The 18,882-nt window shown below is 41.3% G+C and overlaps 1 protein-coding gene across 1 annotated transcript in view; it reads right to left on the minus strand.

Annotated features, from left to right (window-relative positions):
- FBN1 (fibrillin 1) overlaps nucleotides 1–18,882 on the minus strand; it is a 221,881-nt gene that overhangs the window by 55,551 nt on the left and 147,448 nt on the right. The window contains exons 31-35 of the mRNA XM_032762923.2: nucleotides 16,049–16,174; nucleotides 14,247–14,372; nucleotides 3,998–4,120; nucleotides 3,141–3,263; nucleotides 1,052–1,177 (exon numbers count right to left, since the gene is read on the minus strand). Coding sequence (XP_032618814.1) covers nucleotides 1,052–1,177; nucleotides 3,141–3,263; nucleotides 3,998–4,120; nucleotides 14,247–14,372; nucleotides 16,049–16,174 — 624 coding nt within the window. The remainder of the gene's footprint in view (nucleotides 1–1,051; nucleotides 1,178–3,140; nucleotides 3,264–3,997; nucleotides 4,121–14,246; nucleotides 14,373–16,048; nucleotides 16,175–18,882) is intronic.

The following is an 18,882-nucleotide window of genomic DNA, read 5'->3' on the forward strand; positions in this document are numbered from 1 at the left end:
AGGAGTTATTCATTTGTTAAGTTTCTCTTCTTGTTCTATTAGCAAACAGATTGCAAAATTCTAACATTTTCGACACTCAAAATTATTTGTGATTTTTTAACTTCTCTATTATTTGAGTACTTTGTAAACAATTAACTGAGAAAATTCAAGATTAAAATTTTTACATTTATGCTGTCTACGTTATTTGTCATATAGTGTCTTATGTTCCTTGAATGGATGACTTAAATTACTAAATCACTACAACATGAATTATGGCTTTCAAATGATACAATCAAATATACAATCTGAAACATGATTGCAGCAAACATTTGCTTTTCACAAGTATTTGCACTAGCAAAGCTCAAGTGCTTGAAAGTGCATATGAAAGGGCCGCAAAGAGTTGACCGGTAACACACTTTCGAATCTGATCACACGTTCATAGGATTTAATTCCCTATTGTTCGCTCAGAGCTGTCTCTTTATTAGCTTAATAAACTGTGCCCTTCCGCAGGGCTGACATATATATGCTTCTGCACTTCACAGAAGCTGCTCAGAATTGGCTGGCTATCAAATATCAAACCACAGCAGACCTGGGACTGATCTAAAGCCTACTGAAGTCATTGAAAGTCTTTCCATTGACTTCAGTGGACATTGGCTCAGTCCCTTGCTTCCCACACACTGCTCTCTCTCTAGGTTAAAGACAAGATTATGACAACCGCTGCTGAAGAGACATGAGCAGAAAGGGAGACAGGAAAAAAGGGTGACCAAGGGGAAGCAGTGGCTGAAAAGCCTTTGGATCGCCAGATCAGTGAATAACTAGCTTTGTGGCAGTAAAAGATTCCTCAAAGAGCTGTTTTTATTCTCCATAGCTATGTCTTTAGACCTCTGAAACCAAAAACAGTGTCCAGATGCATGAACTGAAAAAAGTAACAAAACTTTACCCTAAAATATTTTGTAAGTGAATACAGTTTTCAATAGCAAACACAACTGCAACCAATTCTAACATTTTTCAAATATAAAATACTATTCAGGCAGATTTTGTCGAGTATTGTTTAAAGGTTTCAGTGAATTACCTTCACATGCTTTCCCATCTGGACTTGGTACAAATCCCATATCACATTCACAGCGATACCCTCCAGGGGCATTGAGACATTGCCCATTCTCACAGAGATTCAGGTTTTCTGAGCATTCATCAAGATCTATTAAAGGAAGAGGAATTGCATTATACTGTAAATATTTTTTCTCACTGGTGTTCAGTTCAGCTCAGACACATATATATCCAAAAGTCTTAACTGTTACATTAATTGAGAACATTTTCAGAAGAAACTGTAGGCAGGTTATGTGCAGCTCTTGTCACACTAAAAGGCTTGGGGCATTTCTGTCACTCTGGAAATACAATTTCTAATGAAAAGGAAAAAAAGAAGCAATTAGTCTAGATTTTTAAAAGTGGTTAAAATTAGCAAGAAGTGGAGGGAGATTGGTGACTGCTGTGTAACAATAGAGCCTAGAAGCCCCAACTGGGATCAGGCCTCTACTGTATGACGTGCCGTACGACGTACTAATAAATGGTAAGAGATAGAGTGAAAACTCTTTGGAGCTGAGACTAACAGGACAAAGACAAATAGAGGGAGTGGAGACAGAGACAGACAGTGGTGAAGGTCATCCAATGGACCAGTGGCCGAGCTGGGAACAATGCCCTAGCCACTGGACTACACTGCCTCTCAGAGAGTTTGGCTTTTAGTCTTTAGCTGACATTGTACACATCACAAAAACAGCACATTTACTGCAATGCAGCTTGACTGGCAGTCTCAGCTTACAGAAATCCAGGACTGGAAAACCAAAGATATTGCATATCAGGATTGATGTGCACACATTGCCAAAGCTGTGCGGAAACACTACACAGTACTAGTCTACTCTAGTGAATTCTATCCAGCTCTCAAATTCATGAGCAATAAGCATTACAAGGATTTCAAGATGAATTCTATCAAAATCCAGAAACTTAATTAATACTCATTAAAAAAAACCCCAAAGATACAGGTCATATCCGCCTCAAAATTAAGGACATATAGAAAATAAAAAAATGGAGGTCACAAAGGCCATTTGAGAAGCTGAATCAGATTCAAGAATGAACTGAATCAGATTCAAGAATGAACTGTATAACGAGCATTAACAGAATAATTCAAATGTAATTAACTTCAAGCATGCGGTGCCAGATTTTCAACTGGTGTAAACTGGCACAGGTAACAGAGCGCCGCTGATTTACCACAGCTGAGGATCTGGCCCTCTCTCTGTATCTTTATATATTGTAGGGGTTTATACTGCAGCCTATCAATGTAGTATCATATAGTATCAACTTCTACATCATATTAGTAGCAATAGCGAAGTTCCTAGTGACTGATCTGAGGTGCTAATGTGTTCTTCAAAGCAGAAGACTTAATTCTGGGTGGGGAATGTCTCTGGTGACAATTTACACAACACATTACCCAAAAGTAGCTACTTTGGCCCATCTATGTATGAGCACCACATCCTGAGTGTACTATGCCAATCATGCAATAAGAGGGCAGTGACCACATGCTCACTTCTGAAAAGGAAAAAAACCAAAACATTTTAGGCAACTATACAAAGGAATTTTAACAGATGTGCCCTATTACTCAAATGTTACGTGGGTGGCCAATAATCTGTTTTTTTAACTGGTCCAATCATACCACCATGCGCTGTTTGAATAAGTTTGCCACCCACATCTCTTTACAAGCAACGGTCATGAAAACCCTCCATTCTCACAAGGGAAAAAAAAATGCTCTCAAGTTATACTGGTCAACTTTTTCATGCCAGATGATGTCATGTTGTGTGAAATGGGAAGCATCTCAACATGACATATCAAAATACACCTTAACATGAGGCTGGAAAGTGTCAAAGAAAACACTTTGCTGCCCAATCCTGATCCTGTAATTGATACACACTTCAAAGTCCAATTCAGTGGGAATTCTGCACATAAGAAAGACTGCAGGATCAGGTTTTAGATTTAGATTGTAAATATTGACCCAACACTGCACATTTAAATTAGTCTACCTGTAAGCCGTGAGTAAATTTCCCCTAAGACTAGTCACTAAGATGCATGGTGGTTACATGCTGAGAGTTGCATCACTCCAAAAGAAAGCTCACCTGTACAAGTGAAGCCATCCCCAGTGTAGCCATCCTTGCAAAGGCAACGGTAAGAGCCCATTGTGTTCTTGCAATTGGCATGTGGGCTGCACATGTGTGTTCCATTGGAGCATTCGTCCAGATCTTTAACATAACAAAAATTGCATTAGTAAAACTAAATCCATCGTCAACGCAACCTTTAAACTCCTCAGTTCATAGCACAGGGAAACTCTACTTTAAATAACCTTTCACAAAAACAAGACACACATTTATGATTTTTTACTTGACATGTTTTAACAGACTTTAATAAAACACCCAACATTTATCACTGGATATTCTGTGTTGGTGCATTCATTAGTTTAGAGCAGTCCAGCTGTTCTCTCATTTCGAAGGGAGATTTCTTGTTTATTCTCTTCATGACAGGCACTTCCCTTCCCCACTCAGATATTCTTCTCCGACAGAGAATTTCCAGAATATTTGCAACTCAGCTAAGAAAGTCTGCTTGGATGTCTGTGTTGCTTGGGAACCATTAAGACCCCTCCCTTAAAGATAAAGGGTAAAATCCTGGCTCCACTGAAGTCAATGGCAAAACTCCCACTGACTTCAATGGAGTCAGGCTATCCCTCCACGTGCACAAACTATCTCCATACATTGCTTCATTTCCACCAGTCTTGCAAGCCAAGGAAGAGAAACTGTTCATGCTGACATGTCTCCCACATGACAGCGAATTCTTCCTTTGTAGTGTAAGATAAACTGACATCTTTAACACGTGTGACAATTAATTTTAAAGTTTATAGATACAATGTTGCTTTCTACAGCTGTCTAAACACTTTTGTTGATGGCTTACAATGCTAAATCAGACAATCTGTGAAACTCACCTGTGCATTTGATGCCATCTCCAATCCAACCTGTGCTGCACTCACATTTGAAACTCCCTGCCGTATTTGTACAGGTGGCATGCCTGTCACAGTTATGGGCTCCGATTTCACACTCATTGATATCTGTAATAACACGGGGGAGGGGAGTGTTTGTGAAAGATCTCACACATCAAACTTTTCTGACATCCAGCAACACTACGTTTCTTTCTTAAATTGCTTCTAACTGCTAGTAGCATTTAAGAATTAGGCATAAAAGAAACAGACTCATGGCAAAGAAAAGCTATCGAATAGTTGGCTTATTTCAAACATGTATTGGCCTACTATTTTGTGTTTTGTTTTTGGGAGGTTTGGGGCAGTTTTTAAAGCAGTACTTTTGAAGCAAGTAGCACCTAGGAGCCCTGTGGTGTAATATACTCTAAAGCTGCAGTAACATCTGCAGTGCACGGAGTGCCGTATTTGTTCTTTTCATTGGGGTGATGCTGGAAGAGTGCTAGCATGGGGATTCACAGGCCTCCAGGAAGAGGGGAACAGCAGTCATGGAGATCGCTAGAGCAGTGAAGCTGCAGCAGATGCTCCGTAGCCTTGGGTTCTATTTCCCCCAAACAGTCTCCAAAAGCCCTTTAGCAAAACTCGTTTAACTCAGAGCCAGTACCAGGACCAGGATTTGCACCCTACATTACGGAGACACCAACATTTTACCAGCCTGTATCTTGAGCTGTACTTGGTAGCTGAGGAAAAGGAGGCAAAGTCTGCTTTACACTGTTACCACCCAAACCCTGGAGGTTGCTGGGGGCTCAGGGCTGCTCTAAATTGCATTGAGTGGTCACAGGCCCCAAAAGGCCATTCTTCCAGCAAGGGATCACCGGGGTGCAGCACTGGGTATGCTCCAGACAGCATGAATGAAGTTGGTGCTTTATGCTAGCTCTGCTCCACTAGCAGATTCCTCCATGCCAAGGGTAGCCCCCACGACCCAGTGAAGATAATGTCTGCATGGCTAGAGAGACGCAAAGCAGATGGCAGAGAGAGAGAGAGAGGATTTGGCCCACTATGTTTGGTCCTATTGTGAAGGCAGATGGGAGAAAAGCACAGGACTGAGCTCTTTGGGAGTATTATTTATTAGGAACTCACCAAACCTAAACAAACGGAAGAAAAGGACACCATTCTTGAGGACAACATATGGCCAGCTACACTAATCCTCAGCTTTCACAGGCTTGCCAGCACATTCCATTTCAGCACTTCTTGTTTTCACCTTATTTTGATTCTTGGGCAGTGTACAATTGTACATAGAGAAAAACAAACCTAATGCAGCTCTTTCCCTATCACAACACAAAATTAGTGCTTAATATAAGCACTTGGAGAATGTATAAACTCAAAGACAATGTTTTCAGAAATTATTTCTGGTAACTAAAACAAATGCTGCAGGAATTCTCTCACACACATGAGCCATGGCTTTGACAACATTTACTGTATCCTAGGACTCTAAGTGTGTTTTCTTCTACTTCTATGCAGATGCAAACTGTCTAGAATTCACATCAAGCCTCTTAGAGTTTCTACCAGCTGTTCCCAGACCTTTTAACTGCCTTTAGTGATAACTTATGTCAAATCACCCCATTCTGCAGAACAGTCGATGGAAAGGAAAAAAACGCAGGCAAAGAAACCTCTGCATGATTTAACATACCGAAAACCCAACCCATTCTCCTCTTGGGGTAGATTACAAAGGGTCCAGGGTCTGGACTAGGAATCATGGGAATTTCTAGCTCCAAACCCAAGGGTCTCAATGCATCTATTATCATGCCTACCAGAAACTATCCAACTAATACCAGTTAGGGAGAGGAGCAACTGGGGAGGGTTTTATATTTCAATTTTTTTTAAAGTATTAGCTAACTATTGCATCATCAAGATATGTCTGAACATCATCTTGTATTCCTTTCTTTTACCCTTTCTTTGCCTGTCTGTCTGCCTTTTAGACTGTAAGATTGTACCCTACTTTATGTTTGCACAGGGCACATGGGCACTACTGGATCCAAACAGATCAACAGGAACAATACATTTTTGTACAGAATGTTTGTTCCCTCACATGTTATCTATACCTTAGCCTGCCTTTGCCCCCAGTTCCAGAAGTATGTCTGGTGTGGTGGCTCTATTGCTCCTCTGCTCTGGTTTTCAATTTCAGTGCACAGTACCTCTCCTTCAGAGGAGCTGGCAGCCAACGTATGTAACTTAATGCTGCAAGGGCCAGCCTCAAATTAAGCAAGAATTAACCTAGATGTTAAGAATCCTGTGGCACCTTATAGACTAACAGACGTTTTAGAGCATGAGCTTTCGTGGGTGAATACCCACTTCGTCAGATAACACGGCTACCCCTCTGATACTTCTAGATGTTATAGGTTCTTAGGGAAAAAATCTAGCTAGAGAACTCACTCCCTAGATCCTCCCCCTTCCAGAGGTGCTGTGACTCTGGGAAGAGGGAACTGGTGACCTGTAGGCCAACCCCCTTCATTTTGCAATTTAAATCCCAGTTTGGATGACAGTATTGAGCCTGCTGTGTTTTATTTTTTCTCCTTTAAGCAGAGCAATGGAAGAGGTGGGGTCCAGTTTTTTCTGTGGTCTTTCAGAGGAGTCTGGAGCAAAACCCTGAGATGAACATCCCCAATATTTGGGTGGGTTCAAAAGTTGGTTGCTGGGGTCCAGATTGAGATCTGAATCTGACAGCCTGAGTCCATTGCTTATTAATCTACACTAACACTAGCAAACCTAGAAATCAAGCAAATGAGACCGTTTAAAAACAAGGCCAAGAACAGAAAGCCATATAACGTATTTTCCTTAATCATGTGCAGAAACTTGTAAGATGATAATATTACCCTAGGCAGGAAACCAGTGTCTGTTAAAGACCTTAAGGGTGATCAAGAAAGCTAATTTTGGCTTAGAGTGAAGAGAGAGGCTAGAAATAAGTTCCAGAGGTCAACTACGGTATGTAGTGACAAGAAAAAACAGGCAAGCAGTCTACATCTTTAATCTCGACATGAGTGTTTTTAAAAAGTTGTTAAACCACTGGTAATACTACGGGTGCTCTGTTTTTGATTACTTGATGCTCTGAAATATTCAAGTGATCACATGCTTCTTTATAACCTTTTGAGCACAACAAAACAACATAAAACACCAACATAATGCCAGATTTTTCTGCCAAGAATTTTTTAAACCACCAGTAAACATGAAATGGAAACTTGTATGCAATAGTTATGCTACAGTTATGTTATATACAGATTCAGTTTTGTAAGGCAACTTCATAAATAGTAAACAGACCTATATCATCTGATCACAGACACAGTTCAGCTCCCATTGACCCCACTGGGAGCAGGGTCCATCCTTCTGCTTTTATAAGTTAGATGCTGGAAGCCTGATTTTCTCATCATGTCTTGCAATGCTAAGGAATGAATGGACATTCACTCCACTTGGGTCTAGTGATATCCTACTGTTTAGTACTCTAATAGTCCAATCTATCCATGGCAAAAAAACCCTACAGGCTAACGGCAGTCCTATGTAAAGGGGGAAATGAAATCAATGGGAGTTGTGCCCACTTATACTGGGGCTCAATTTGGCCTGAGGATACCATAAGTATTGAATTCAGACTTCTCATGATGACACATACAAAGGAGAAAGTGAGCTCTGAAGGGGAAAGCTTTTACTTAAACAGATCTCTCCCAGAACAGCACAGGGCCAGATTCTGCCACCTTTCCTCGAAGTATGAAGTGCCCTACTCTTCAAATAGTTCCATATATTTGCATAGGACTACTCAAGGAGTAAGGCACCACTCAACTGGAATAAGACTACCAGAATCAGGGCAAAGAGAACACAGGAAAATGCCAGCCAAGTCAGAATTTGACACCACACTTTACTCCAACAAAATTCCCATTGACTTCAGTGGGATTCATACTAAAATAAAGAGTGCAAGGTTGAGTCACTGACCTTATAAACACTCTCTTTTTGACTAAATTTCCTCCAGTGTGAAAGTTTCCCTTTAAATATAACGCTGTAGGAAGCCAACAAAAACAAAGGAATTACAATCTAAGGCTCACACTGCATCCTCAGCTGGTCCCATTGTGCACCCACACTGCAGCACACATGTTCTCATCTTTGTAATCACATTACTCCTATTAACACCAAGGGAGCTGACTGACTATAGCAGATAACTATGTTCATGCTAAATAACAGGCAGCTCTGACATCATAGCAATTCCAGGCTCAGTGGGGACAAACAGTCAGTCTTCATTTACTGTTGGCTATTTTACTTCTTTTTGATGTCTCTTAATACTTATTTTTCTCACGCCTTAAGTAATAAATAAGGTGTCTCCCATTAATCACAGAGGCACAAATGTTTCTAATTGTGCATGAGCAACAATATGTATACACAACTGGCATGTGCAATTACTGTACTTATGCTCACAAAAGTGGCAACTTCATGAACAAATAACCAGCTAAGATGTGTGCAAAATGACTACACAGACCAATTACGTATGTGTATTTCTGCATGTTTTGAAAATCCAGGGCAGAAAGCAGAGATGGCAGGGACCTATTTAGTGGTACGTCATCAGTACCTTGCTCATGCTTTGGGAAACCTGTGCATTTCCTTGCACGGGAATGGAGTGGGAGAAGCCATGCCACCAGTGCTGGCAGGAGCAAGGGTGGTGGCAGAAGGAGGCCAGACTTTATGAATAAATGATGTTTTTTTACATTTGGATTGCAGTATCACCCTGAAGCTAATGCACTGAAAGACCATGAAAACTTACACACACACACCCAGACACAGAACCCATGCAAGGTTCTATGAACCATTTACACTTCACATTAAGGGCTTCAGTGGGTCTTAAGTAGACTATAGGGCCTGAAGCATGCTGTCTCTAGGAGTGAATTTAGTCCAGTGTCAATCTGTGAACCAGCTTTGTTTAGCTGGAATTATTTTCATGTCTGCAAACTTCTGTAAAAATATTTTCTGATTTTTATTTATTGGCTCTTTCTGTAAATCTGTCAACTTTATCCGACTGATGTTCCATTTGTATTTTGAGTTTGTGCCTAGATCCCATGGAGAAGATCACATAGAAGTCACATGGCATATGTCCTCCTGGGTCCCTGCCTGATGGAGAAAATCCCATATCAGCAGGTGGGTCAGCAGAAGCAATTTGCAGAAAACAGATTTGCGTTCAAAAGTAGTGTGCTCAGCTGAAATTCATCTTCTGATGCAACTAGAGAAACCTAGGGTGGAAAACTTTAATTTCTCCTAGTCTTATCCCCATGACTTCCTGATCCTGGCAATCAGTGAGTGGCCTAGGAAACCATTACCTTCCTTTGGGAACTGTCGTGCTTTTTATTCAACAAAACTGTGAGCATCTCCCAGTTTTACATGGGTCAATTCATGTGTTTGACATACACCATCAGCTTTCTGTACTTCCCCGACTTGATGTATTATCATCCTTTAGTATTGGACGTGTTATTGCCAGCTCCTCAATTCATAATGGGAAATGTATGTGTTTCACTGACATCACAGTGCTCCTGTGCCACCAGACTGAGGCATAACATGTTTTTAATGGATGGAGGCTAGAGGAGAGGCAAGGAAGAGAGGGAAGCAGGCTTAAGAATGCAGCACATTTTACAAGCTGCAATGTTACGGCTACTTCAAGTCAATGGGACGGCTCTTGAGTGACAGGTGCAGGGCTGGGTCCTTGCTTTTACCATACTCTTTTGCAATGCGTTTGTTTTCAGGTATACAGTAATGAACAGTCGTGTACCGACCATTCCTTTATATATATTATCTTCTTCACAAGGATGGGTGGGAGTGGGCTTTTTGCTCTAATTCATTTCTCTGTTCAGGGCTGGCATTAGGGGGTGGCAAGCACAGCAATTGCCCTGCAAAGCTAAGTTGCTCAGGCTTCGGCTTCAACCCTGTGTGGCAGGGCTTGGGCTTTGGTAGGGGCACCCTTAGGCTCACTGGGGATCAGGGTAGAAAGTCCAAGTGGGCCGAGCCACCCACCCGCCACACAGGACTGAAGCTGAAGCCTGAGCCTGCCCCGACTGCGCAGGGCTGAAGCCGAAGCCCGAGCCCCCCAACTGCGCAGGGTTGAAGCCTTTGGACTTGGGCTACAGCCCCTCATGGCAGGGCTTGGGCTTTCTGCCCTGGGCCCCAGTGAGCCTGATACTGGCCATGTCTCTATTACACCCATGGTGCTCAATGCTGCACACTCCTTACTCAGCTGATACTCTCGCTGTCTTCACTGGGAATCCTGGCTGAGTCATAACTACAGGATTGTGCCCACATTCTGAACTTTTCTCAGTTCTCTGAACCTGCTGTGGAGAAGGCCGGTTTATCTTCTGCTGCATTTGTTACCTGATTTTTATAAACATTCATCTTCAGTGCTGTGACAGTCTGAGCCCAATTCTGCCCTAATGTGTACCTCAAGAAAACCTGTTGCAAGAACAGGAGATTATCTAGTCTCCACACAACTCTCACTGACATCAACAGAAGTTGCATGCATGCAGTGGCAACAGGATAGGATACGCGGGGCATAAATCAGAGCTGAATTTGTCCCTCTGTGTACAGCATATGGAGGTCAAATTCAGTAAATCTATGGCTTTAAAACAACCAGACTGGGATACTATGAACTCACAGGCAACAGTTAGGCATGGGCAATGAACCACAATGAAAAAAACGTGAGTTTGTGCCAATACAGGATTTTACCTGTGCATGAACACAAAGAATTTATGTTCCCCACCACATAATGCGCACACACACAGTGATGGGAAATTTTGGAGACAACTGGACAATCTGGAATGAGGGGAGGGGGCTCTGCACACCTCTAAACCTGACCCACAGTGCTCTTCTCTAGCAACTATTTCCCATAACGAAATTAGACGAGCTGATCTTAATTTTTCATATAGAGGGAATGGGATAGTCTGTTTTATAGGTACATAAAAATGAAACATTTGTAGCACTCTCCCTAGACTGGCTTCATAGGCTATGTACATCTTTGCATAAAACAAACTGTTTTCCTAAACTCCGTCTGCATTCTTACTGAGAACTGAAGGGGAAAAAAACCTAACATCTGTGTGGGATGGGAATGTCAGTCAGTGGGTGGATTCCGAATACTGCTAAATGATCGGGGAAACAACATGTTTATTTGTTAAAATGGAAACAATCAGTAATGACAAGGGAGGTGAAATATTTAGACAAAACTGTAATGTAACCCAGAGGACATTATTTAGTTGTTCTCAGGAAACAGAGAACCTCCCCTTCGAAGCTCCATACACATTTTTGTAATTTTTTTCACAGGAGTGCTTGTTCTTTTAAAGAAGTGAATGATTTTGACTTATCTATACGAGGCAAAGAATTCTGTGCTACAACCAAGTGCAGAATCTCTTCTATGATACCAGCACTAAATGCTGCTTCCACAGTGCTAATCTGCTCGGGCACAGGAAGTCTGGCTGTGACACTAGATTTGTGCAAAGAATGATGGGAGAGTTCAACAGTCTATAGACAAACTGAGTTTTTTATTTTAATGCACAGGAATGTGCACATTTTGACTGCAATGGGGACTGCAGTTTTCATTTCTGTCTCATCCTTCACGTCCCCTTCATCTTCATACACTGCCAGCTCTAGCGTTCACATCCCTTTTGTCTTCATTTGCTGCCCACTAGCTGTGTTTTCTGTAGTAGCGTGATGCTGATACAGCAGTGATCCCAGTGAGCCAGCTGTGATAGGACAAGGAATGATACTGGGAGAGTAACGCGAGAATGGAGCCAACCTTCAAGTGATGCTGTTCTAACACGATAAGCTTTTCTTGTTCTTAAAATGTGTTCCATTACCCTGATTCAGTAATGCTCTCTTGCCTGAGCTGGGCCACCAGATGACCAAGCATTTGTACACAAAGCCAGTTACACCTAAGGCGAGTCTGTCCCCTCCTGTACACAAACCGCAGGTCTGTGCAGGCTCCAGCCTTCTCTGCCTCGCGAGCTGATCAGCTAACTAGACAGTTGCACAGCAGCACCCCTTGTGGTGGACTGCAAGAAGAGTTTCCCTCTGATTTACTGTACTTCCCCTCCCCAGTAAACTGGCAGAGCCAAAGCAGCTGCTCTTCAGGCTTTCTGACCCGTCTCTTACTGCCACCCTCTTCCCCCCCAGAAGGAAGCTGCTCTTGAGATACCAAGACCTTTCAGCCTCCCTCTCTATTTAGCTGGATTCTCTTCACAATACCAAGCCTCTCCCTCTCCTCCTTGCACTGGCTGTGACTGGCTAAGTGACTCCATGGCTGAGAGAGTAGTTAAGCCCAATATTTCGAGCTGAAGATGTAAATTCCAGCTTGAGGAGACATACTCACACTAGCTCTGATTAAGCTGGCACACTAAAAATAGTGCGTCTGGGACAAGTATATACTTGGGGTGACTAGCCTCTCCTTCCACTCATGCTGCCCTGGCTTTAGCATTCCAGCTGGATCACAACTAGCATGGGGCGGGGGAGGAGGGGTCTGTCTGTGTTTGCTCATGCTGGAATTTATATCTCCATCTTGAAATGTAGAAGTGTGATGAGGTAGGATAGGTGAGTAAGGGAGGGGGAGGGAATGGCTACTTTGGGAAGGATAAAGAGAGGGAAAGACTGATGAATTACTTTAGAAAACAGAAGTACACCTCTACTTCGATATAAACCTGTCCTCGGGAGCCAAAAAATCTTACTGCGTCATAGCTGAAACCATGTTATATTGAACTTGCTTTGATCCACCAGAGTGCGCAGCTCCCCATCGCCCCCGGAGCACTGCTTTACCGCATTGTATCCAAATTCATGTTTTATTGGGTCGCATTACATCGAGGTAGAGGTGTAGCAGAAATAGCTGGTTCTTTCTATCTGGATATCAGTGCTTAAATCAGAGGATGGGATTGGAAGGAAGAGATTTCTCAGCCTTACTCTGTCTATTAGTAAACCAACACTGTCATGGATGAGTTTTCAAGTGAGATTATTTTCCCAGTTACCCTACACCAGACGTCACCAATATGACAAGAATTTCCAGAAACTTTTCCTCTGAATAATACCCCAGATCCTTTCCCTGTAGGACCTTTATTTGCCCTTCCATCTCCTACCAATTACTTAATATTTCCTGGCTGCTTTAACCAACTAGTATAACCCTGTAGATGTCACAAACCAATATTTGTGTCATCACTTTTCATTTCCCTGAGAGTGATAGCTGCAGTGGGCGTGACTGAACATCACAAGGATTTTTCAAGTCTGCAGAACTAAAGTGCTGTATCTTTTTGTGTAATTTAGAGTAGAAACAAAGAATGTTGAAATGTTGGTCTACAGGGTAAAATCTAAGACTTCTTAGATTTAGATCAGTTCACATGTCTGTAAAAGGCAGCTGTTAATAATGCATAACTTCAGGCGAGGTCCAATATACCAAGCAGAACACCAGCTCCCCCATTGTTCTAAGTACGCTGTAAAAAATCAGCATAATCTCTTTTTCATACCTACTATACAACATTAATAATATACTTCTATAAGGACAGACCTATCAGCATATATACTTGTCTCAAAGGTTACCAGAATTGTGTTTACTCTAAATCCATATTCAAAATTAAATTAAACATATGTTTGTGCTCATATTTTGGGCAAAACTAATGACTCAACACCTTGGCTCAGATACTAGCATCTTGAGTTTTTAATGCTATCGCCCTCTGAGCGTGTAAATTTGAACCTCAGCACTGCTGGCTGGCTGCTGCTGCTATGAAATAATTTACATTTTGGTTTTGCCAAAATATGTTTATAATTCAGCTAGTCAGGTATCTGTACTGCTGCCACTTTGCAAAAACTGTAAATATATTTTCGGATAGATTTAAAACCACCAGCGTTTGCCAAAATAATATTTGGAATAGATGCCTGTTGTTTGCATATACAGTTATCTAATCCAAATCCAATGTGGTGGTCTTCATGTGGGCTTGTCAAGTTACGCTGAATTATATGTTCTTTTCGGTCATACCAGCAACCATATAATAATAGGCCCAACTTTGCTCCCAATGGGATATTTGTCATTCACTTCAACGGGTGAAGGATCAGGCCCAATATTATGCTATACAAACACAATACCAACTCAGTGACTCTGTACAGTGTAACATTTCAGAGAGAACAGAAATCAAACAGATTCAAGAGAGGGTTTAAACGCTAGAAAAGGAAAATGAAGAATCAGAAGATGATAATTATTAACTTTAAAATTTACCTGTACAACCAGTGGTTCCTTTTTTGCCTGAATATCCCATATCACAATGACAGATAAATGAGCCTTTTGTATTCTCACAGTTTCCACTTAGACAGATGTTTGGATTTAGGTCACACTCGTTGACATCTAGAAAACATAATTTTAAGATTTTACAAAGTTCTTAGATCGTAACTAACCCAATGTCTTGGAGACATTAATACTGGTACAAAAATGTGTCTACATGTGCCGAGAAAAAAAATAAATTAGGCTAAATATTCTTAACCAATGTAAAATACTGTACATTTCCAAATCAGATTTAATATTGCTATGTTATTGCCCTGGTATTTATTTCTCAGCCTCTCATCTTTAATTCCAATTTTCATCAATAATCACAAATGGCCAGATTTAATGGGGTTATGCTAAGGATAAACTTGGCCTATTATCTGTCCTCAATATATTTTCTTTTTTCCTGTACTGATGTTTCCAAAGGGCAGTAAGTGTGTTTCAATTTTAAAAGGCAAATGTAAAATTCTACTCTTCTAGCCATGCAGCAAATCTTGACTTCAATATTTTGCTCTACCAACACATGCTGAATTCTCACATGGTTTTGTCTTGGTGTCAGTTTTGGCCAGAATTCTGATTGTGGCTCACCCCTAAATCTGCCATCCTACAGCACCCTTTACGATTTGAGCTGCATAGAGACACTCTGGAATGGGACCCGAAGAGAGATGGCATGGTCACCTTATCTCACTATGCATGCTCCTTAACTCAGCCAAGAGCTCTGAACACATGCAGATGATTCCTACTGTTGACAAAAACAGTATGCATAGAGGGGTTGTCCATGTGGCCACAGCTAGTCAAAATACAGCAGCACTGCTTGCTTAAGTTTTAGCATTTGCCAGTTTTGAGGCAGCAGTCCATCTGGCACCGTGCTGGAACCAAAACCCTTTTTTCACCAAATGCAAGTATCCAAGTATATTTGTAGTCTTGATATTGTGACAAAGTTCCTCCTCTACCTTGGTGGGTCCTGCGCTTACTGGCAGATTTGTTCACCTCAGTGATCTTCCCCACAGTCTGGGTCAACTTCTCCTATGTCTGACCAGGAGTTGGGAGGTTTGGGGGGAACCCAGGCCCGTCCTCTACTCTGGGTTCCAGCCCAGGGCCCTGTGGATTGCAGCTGTCTATAGTGCCTCCTGTAACAGCTGCATGACAGCTACAACTCCCTGGGCTACTTCCCCATGGCCTCCTCCAAACACCTTCTTTATCCTCACCACAGGACCTTCCTCCTGGTGTCTGATAATGCTTGTACTCCTTACTCCTCCAGCAGCACACCCTCACCCTCTCACTCGCAGCTCCTTGCACCTCTTGCTCCCAGCTCCTCACACGCACTTCCTCTCCTCTGGCTCCCCACCCCGCCTGACTGGAGTGAGCTCCTTTTTAAACTCAGGTGCCCTGATCAGCCTGCCTTGATTGGCTGCAGGTGATCTAATCAGTCTGTCTGCCTTAACTGGTTCTAGCAGGTTCCTGATTACTCTAGGGCAGCCCCTGCTCTGGCCATCAGGGAACAGAAAACTACTCATCCAGTGACCAGTATATTTGCCCTCTACCAGACTCCTGTACCCCACTGGTCTGGGTCTGTCACAATATGTAATGTCAAAAGACACCTGATTGCCTGGACACTCGTTATTTTTGCTAGGATACTCTCTGTTATTTTTATTTGCTTACATATTTTAAATAAATCTAGTTTTATCATCATCTTTGATCACTTAATTAAGGAAGATAGCTTGTTAGAAAGATTAGGAATCAGAGGTGTTTTCACTTACCTATACAAGTCTTCATATCCTCAGATGCCATGAATCCATCGTAACAAAGACACCTGTATTCTCCTGGTATGTTAGTGCACTGGCCTCCATCACAGATGTTAGGATTGTCTTCACACTCATCAATATCTATAGGGAAAGTTTACATTAACACATGTTTTAGATAGGTGTTCCTTGTTATGAAATGCACTGCAACGAATCATCGCAAACAAAATTCTTGATGCTTTATGATATATGTGCATGTGATCAATCTTTGCAGTTAAACCAAATGTAGCTTTATATACAATTCCAACTGATTCCAATGGGAGCAAGAGCTAGTCTTGTATGCACAAAATCACTTGTAGGAAAATAACTAAAGGACTTTTTTCATGCCACACAGCTCCACACAATTGGAAATTTCAGGTCCAACCTTGCTGTCATAGAAGTCAATGGGAAGGTACTGGACCTTAAATGATTTTAAAAAGCCATTCCACATACAAAATTCCCACACAAGCAGGATTAAGCCCAATATTAGAATAATTAACATGGATGTATTATTTCACTAAAATATTATAAGTTACTTGGATTTTTTTTGTACCTGCTGACCAGTCGGGCTATATCTTTACACTCTCCAGCATTTAAAATATGTTCTGATCAGCACATCAGCCATCACCGGGGGTTGATCTGAGGAACTGAGATTGCTCTGTTTATTGCAACCATGATAGGATCTGGACTTTTTAAAACTCAAGGGGTTAGAATTTCTTTTAAAAACTCTCCAGATTTTTCTTTGTCACAAACAACATATACCAGCACAGTTGAGATCCAAGACTCTGCTCAGTGACTGCATGGAAAAACCAGCAAAACAAGGACATGAATTGAGAACCCCCTGAGAGGGAAAGGGTGTAACTCACTATCAGACTGGTCTGTTGTGGATTTTGGTAATTATGCAGCTGCAGAACACCAATTCACTTTAACTGTTTGTCCTAGAATCTTATGTTTGTTATTCTTTTTTTTATATTTCTAAAAGCAGAAAACAGAAATGGTTGCACCTAAAGTTTTTGTATGGACAATTAACTCTTACATGGTAAAAAAAGCTGATTCTTTACTGTTCATCCTACAAATCAAACAATGCTGGCATACACATTAGCCTGGAAATGTAGATTTGGAAGTGGAATGTGAATTTATATGCAAAATAAGTGCTGGAAATAAGTATAGGAACCACAAACATAAAGAACTTATTTTATAAACATGAATAACTTTATATGCTAAACTGCCAAGGTTTTACATTCATAGTAAGGGTGGAAAAAATGGCTGACAAAGAATGTATTGTTTCTCCTAATTGAGTTGATTATTAATGCATAACCTCACCAACCTGACCCACTATTACAATGAATGGAACTCACAGCAGTTCAGTTATGGAGAAATATATTCTGCAAAGGCTTCTAGCCATGTGTGATATCAAAGATAAAATACATGGCTAGAACAATGTATAGAGAAAACTGAAAATCATTGCTCCTTAAACTCAGTCCACAATGCCACTAAATGTACATGAAGTTGTTTATACAGTGACATAGTGTCATAGGGTAAAGCCACACATTTATCACAATGGCCACTGACTATCAACAAGTGCACCTTTTCTCATTTTACTGAATAAGATTCTTGGGGCCAAATTTTCAGTAAATGTGCATGTACATTTTTGGCAATTACATATTTTGCATGTGCAGAAGAAACTATTTGTACATTTTGCAAGCACTGTGAAAGAGGCTCATTAAAATTTGGGGTAGCACCCGACTCCTCTGATTGTGGCTGCTGTTTTCTCCCCACAATGCATTACAGACACAAATATATACTGCTAGCTAGCTGTCTGGTTACCTGATTTGTAGGAGAAAACACTCGGTGAGGCATCTAATTAGTAATATTTGGGCTCACAGTTGCAGTAAGCTATGGATGCCAATTTACACCTGTAATAAGAGGCTGGTGCTGAAAAACTGGCATCATGTCAATCCTTTTAAAAGGTGACAAATATTGACAGTAGTGCTTCTTCTGGGGAGCCAATTCATGTTGTTGATGGAAATGACTTCTAAAATCAAGTTCAACAGTGGTTCAAAGAGAGTGCCAAGTTCTTCAGAGAACACACTTTCTACAGCCATACACTTGAAAAGCTATTTCGCGGCTTTAAGAGCACATATAAAATGCGGAATTTTGACTATCGGTTATGTAATTTCTGTATGAATAAATCCCACTAGACGCAGTGACCTAGGTTTTGTTTTTGTTAGGTATTTTAAACTAGTTTAAGGTCTAAGGCCCTCACCTAGCAAGACACTTAAAATATGCTTAATGTTAAAGTTGTAAGTGCTCTCATGGAAATCAGTGGGACTACCTGTGTATTTAAAGCTAAGCATGCGCTTAAGTGCTTTGCTAGATTGAGGCCTAAAAAAGGTACTGCAGATCCACAACACCCATTGACTTCAGCGGGAGTGGAGGATGCTCAGCCCTTCACAGAATTATGGCTTGTTATAATTTCTATTGCACTTTACTAATAAGAAACCACAAGCAATACATTTCCAAAGAATTACTGCACTTCACTTGCGGTTGAAGTCAGTCTTCTGCCTGGTGCTTCCCAACGCAGTAATAATCCAGAAATGTACTGCCTGTTCATGCCTTACTACAGAGTGGCAGGGAGACCGAAAGAGAAAGAACGAAAGAAACCCTGGAGTGATTGTGTGCATGATTCCACAAATCTTTACTCATTCCCTCGGCTCAACTATTCATGTAAGTAAGGCCTTGCAGTATCAGGCACTAACTTTCTAACTCCATTTTCATGTATCTTATTTCGTTTGCTTCGCTAACTAAATATT

Source organism: Chelonoidis abingdonii, chromosome 9 (genome assembly GCF_003597395.2).
Source record: "Chelonoidis abingdonii isolate Lonesome George chromosome 9, CheloAbing_2.0, whole genome shotgun sequence".
NCBI lineage: Eukaryota > Metazoa > Chordata > Testudines > Testudinidae > Chelonoidis > Chelonoidis abingdonii.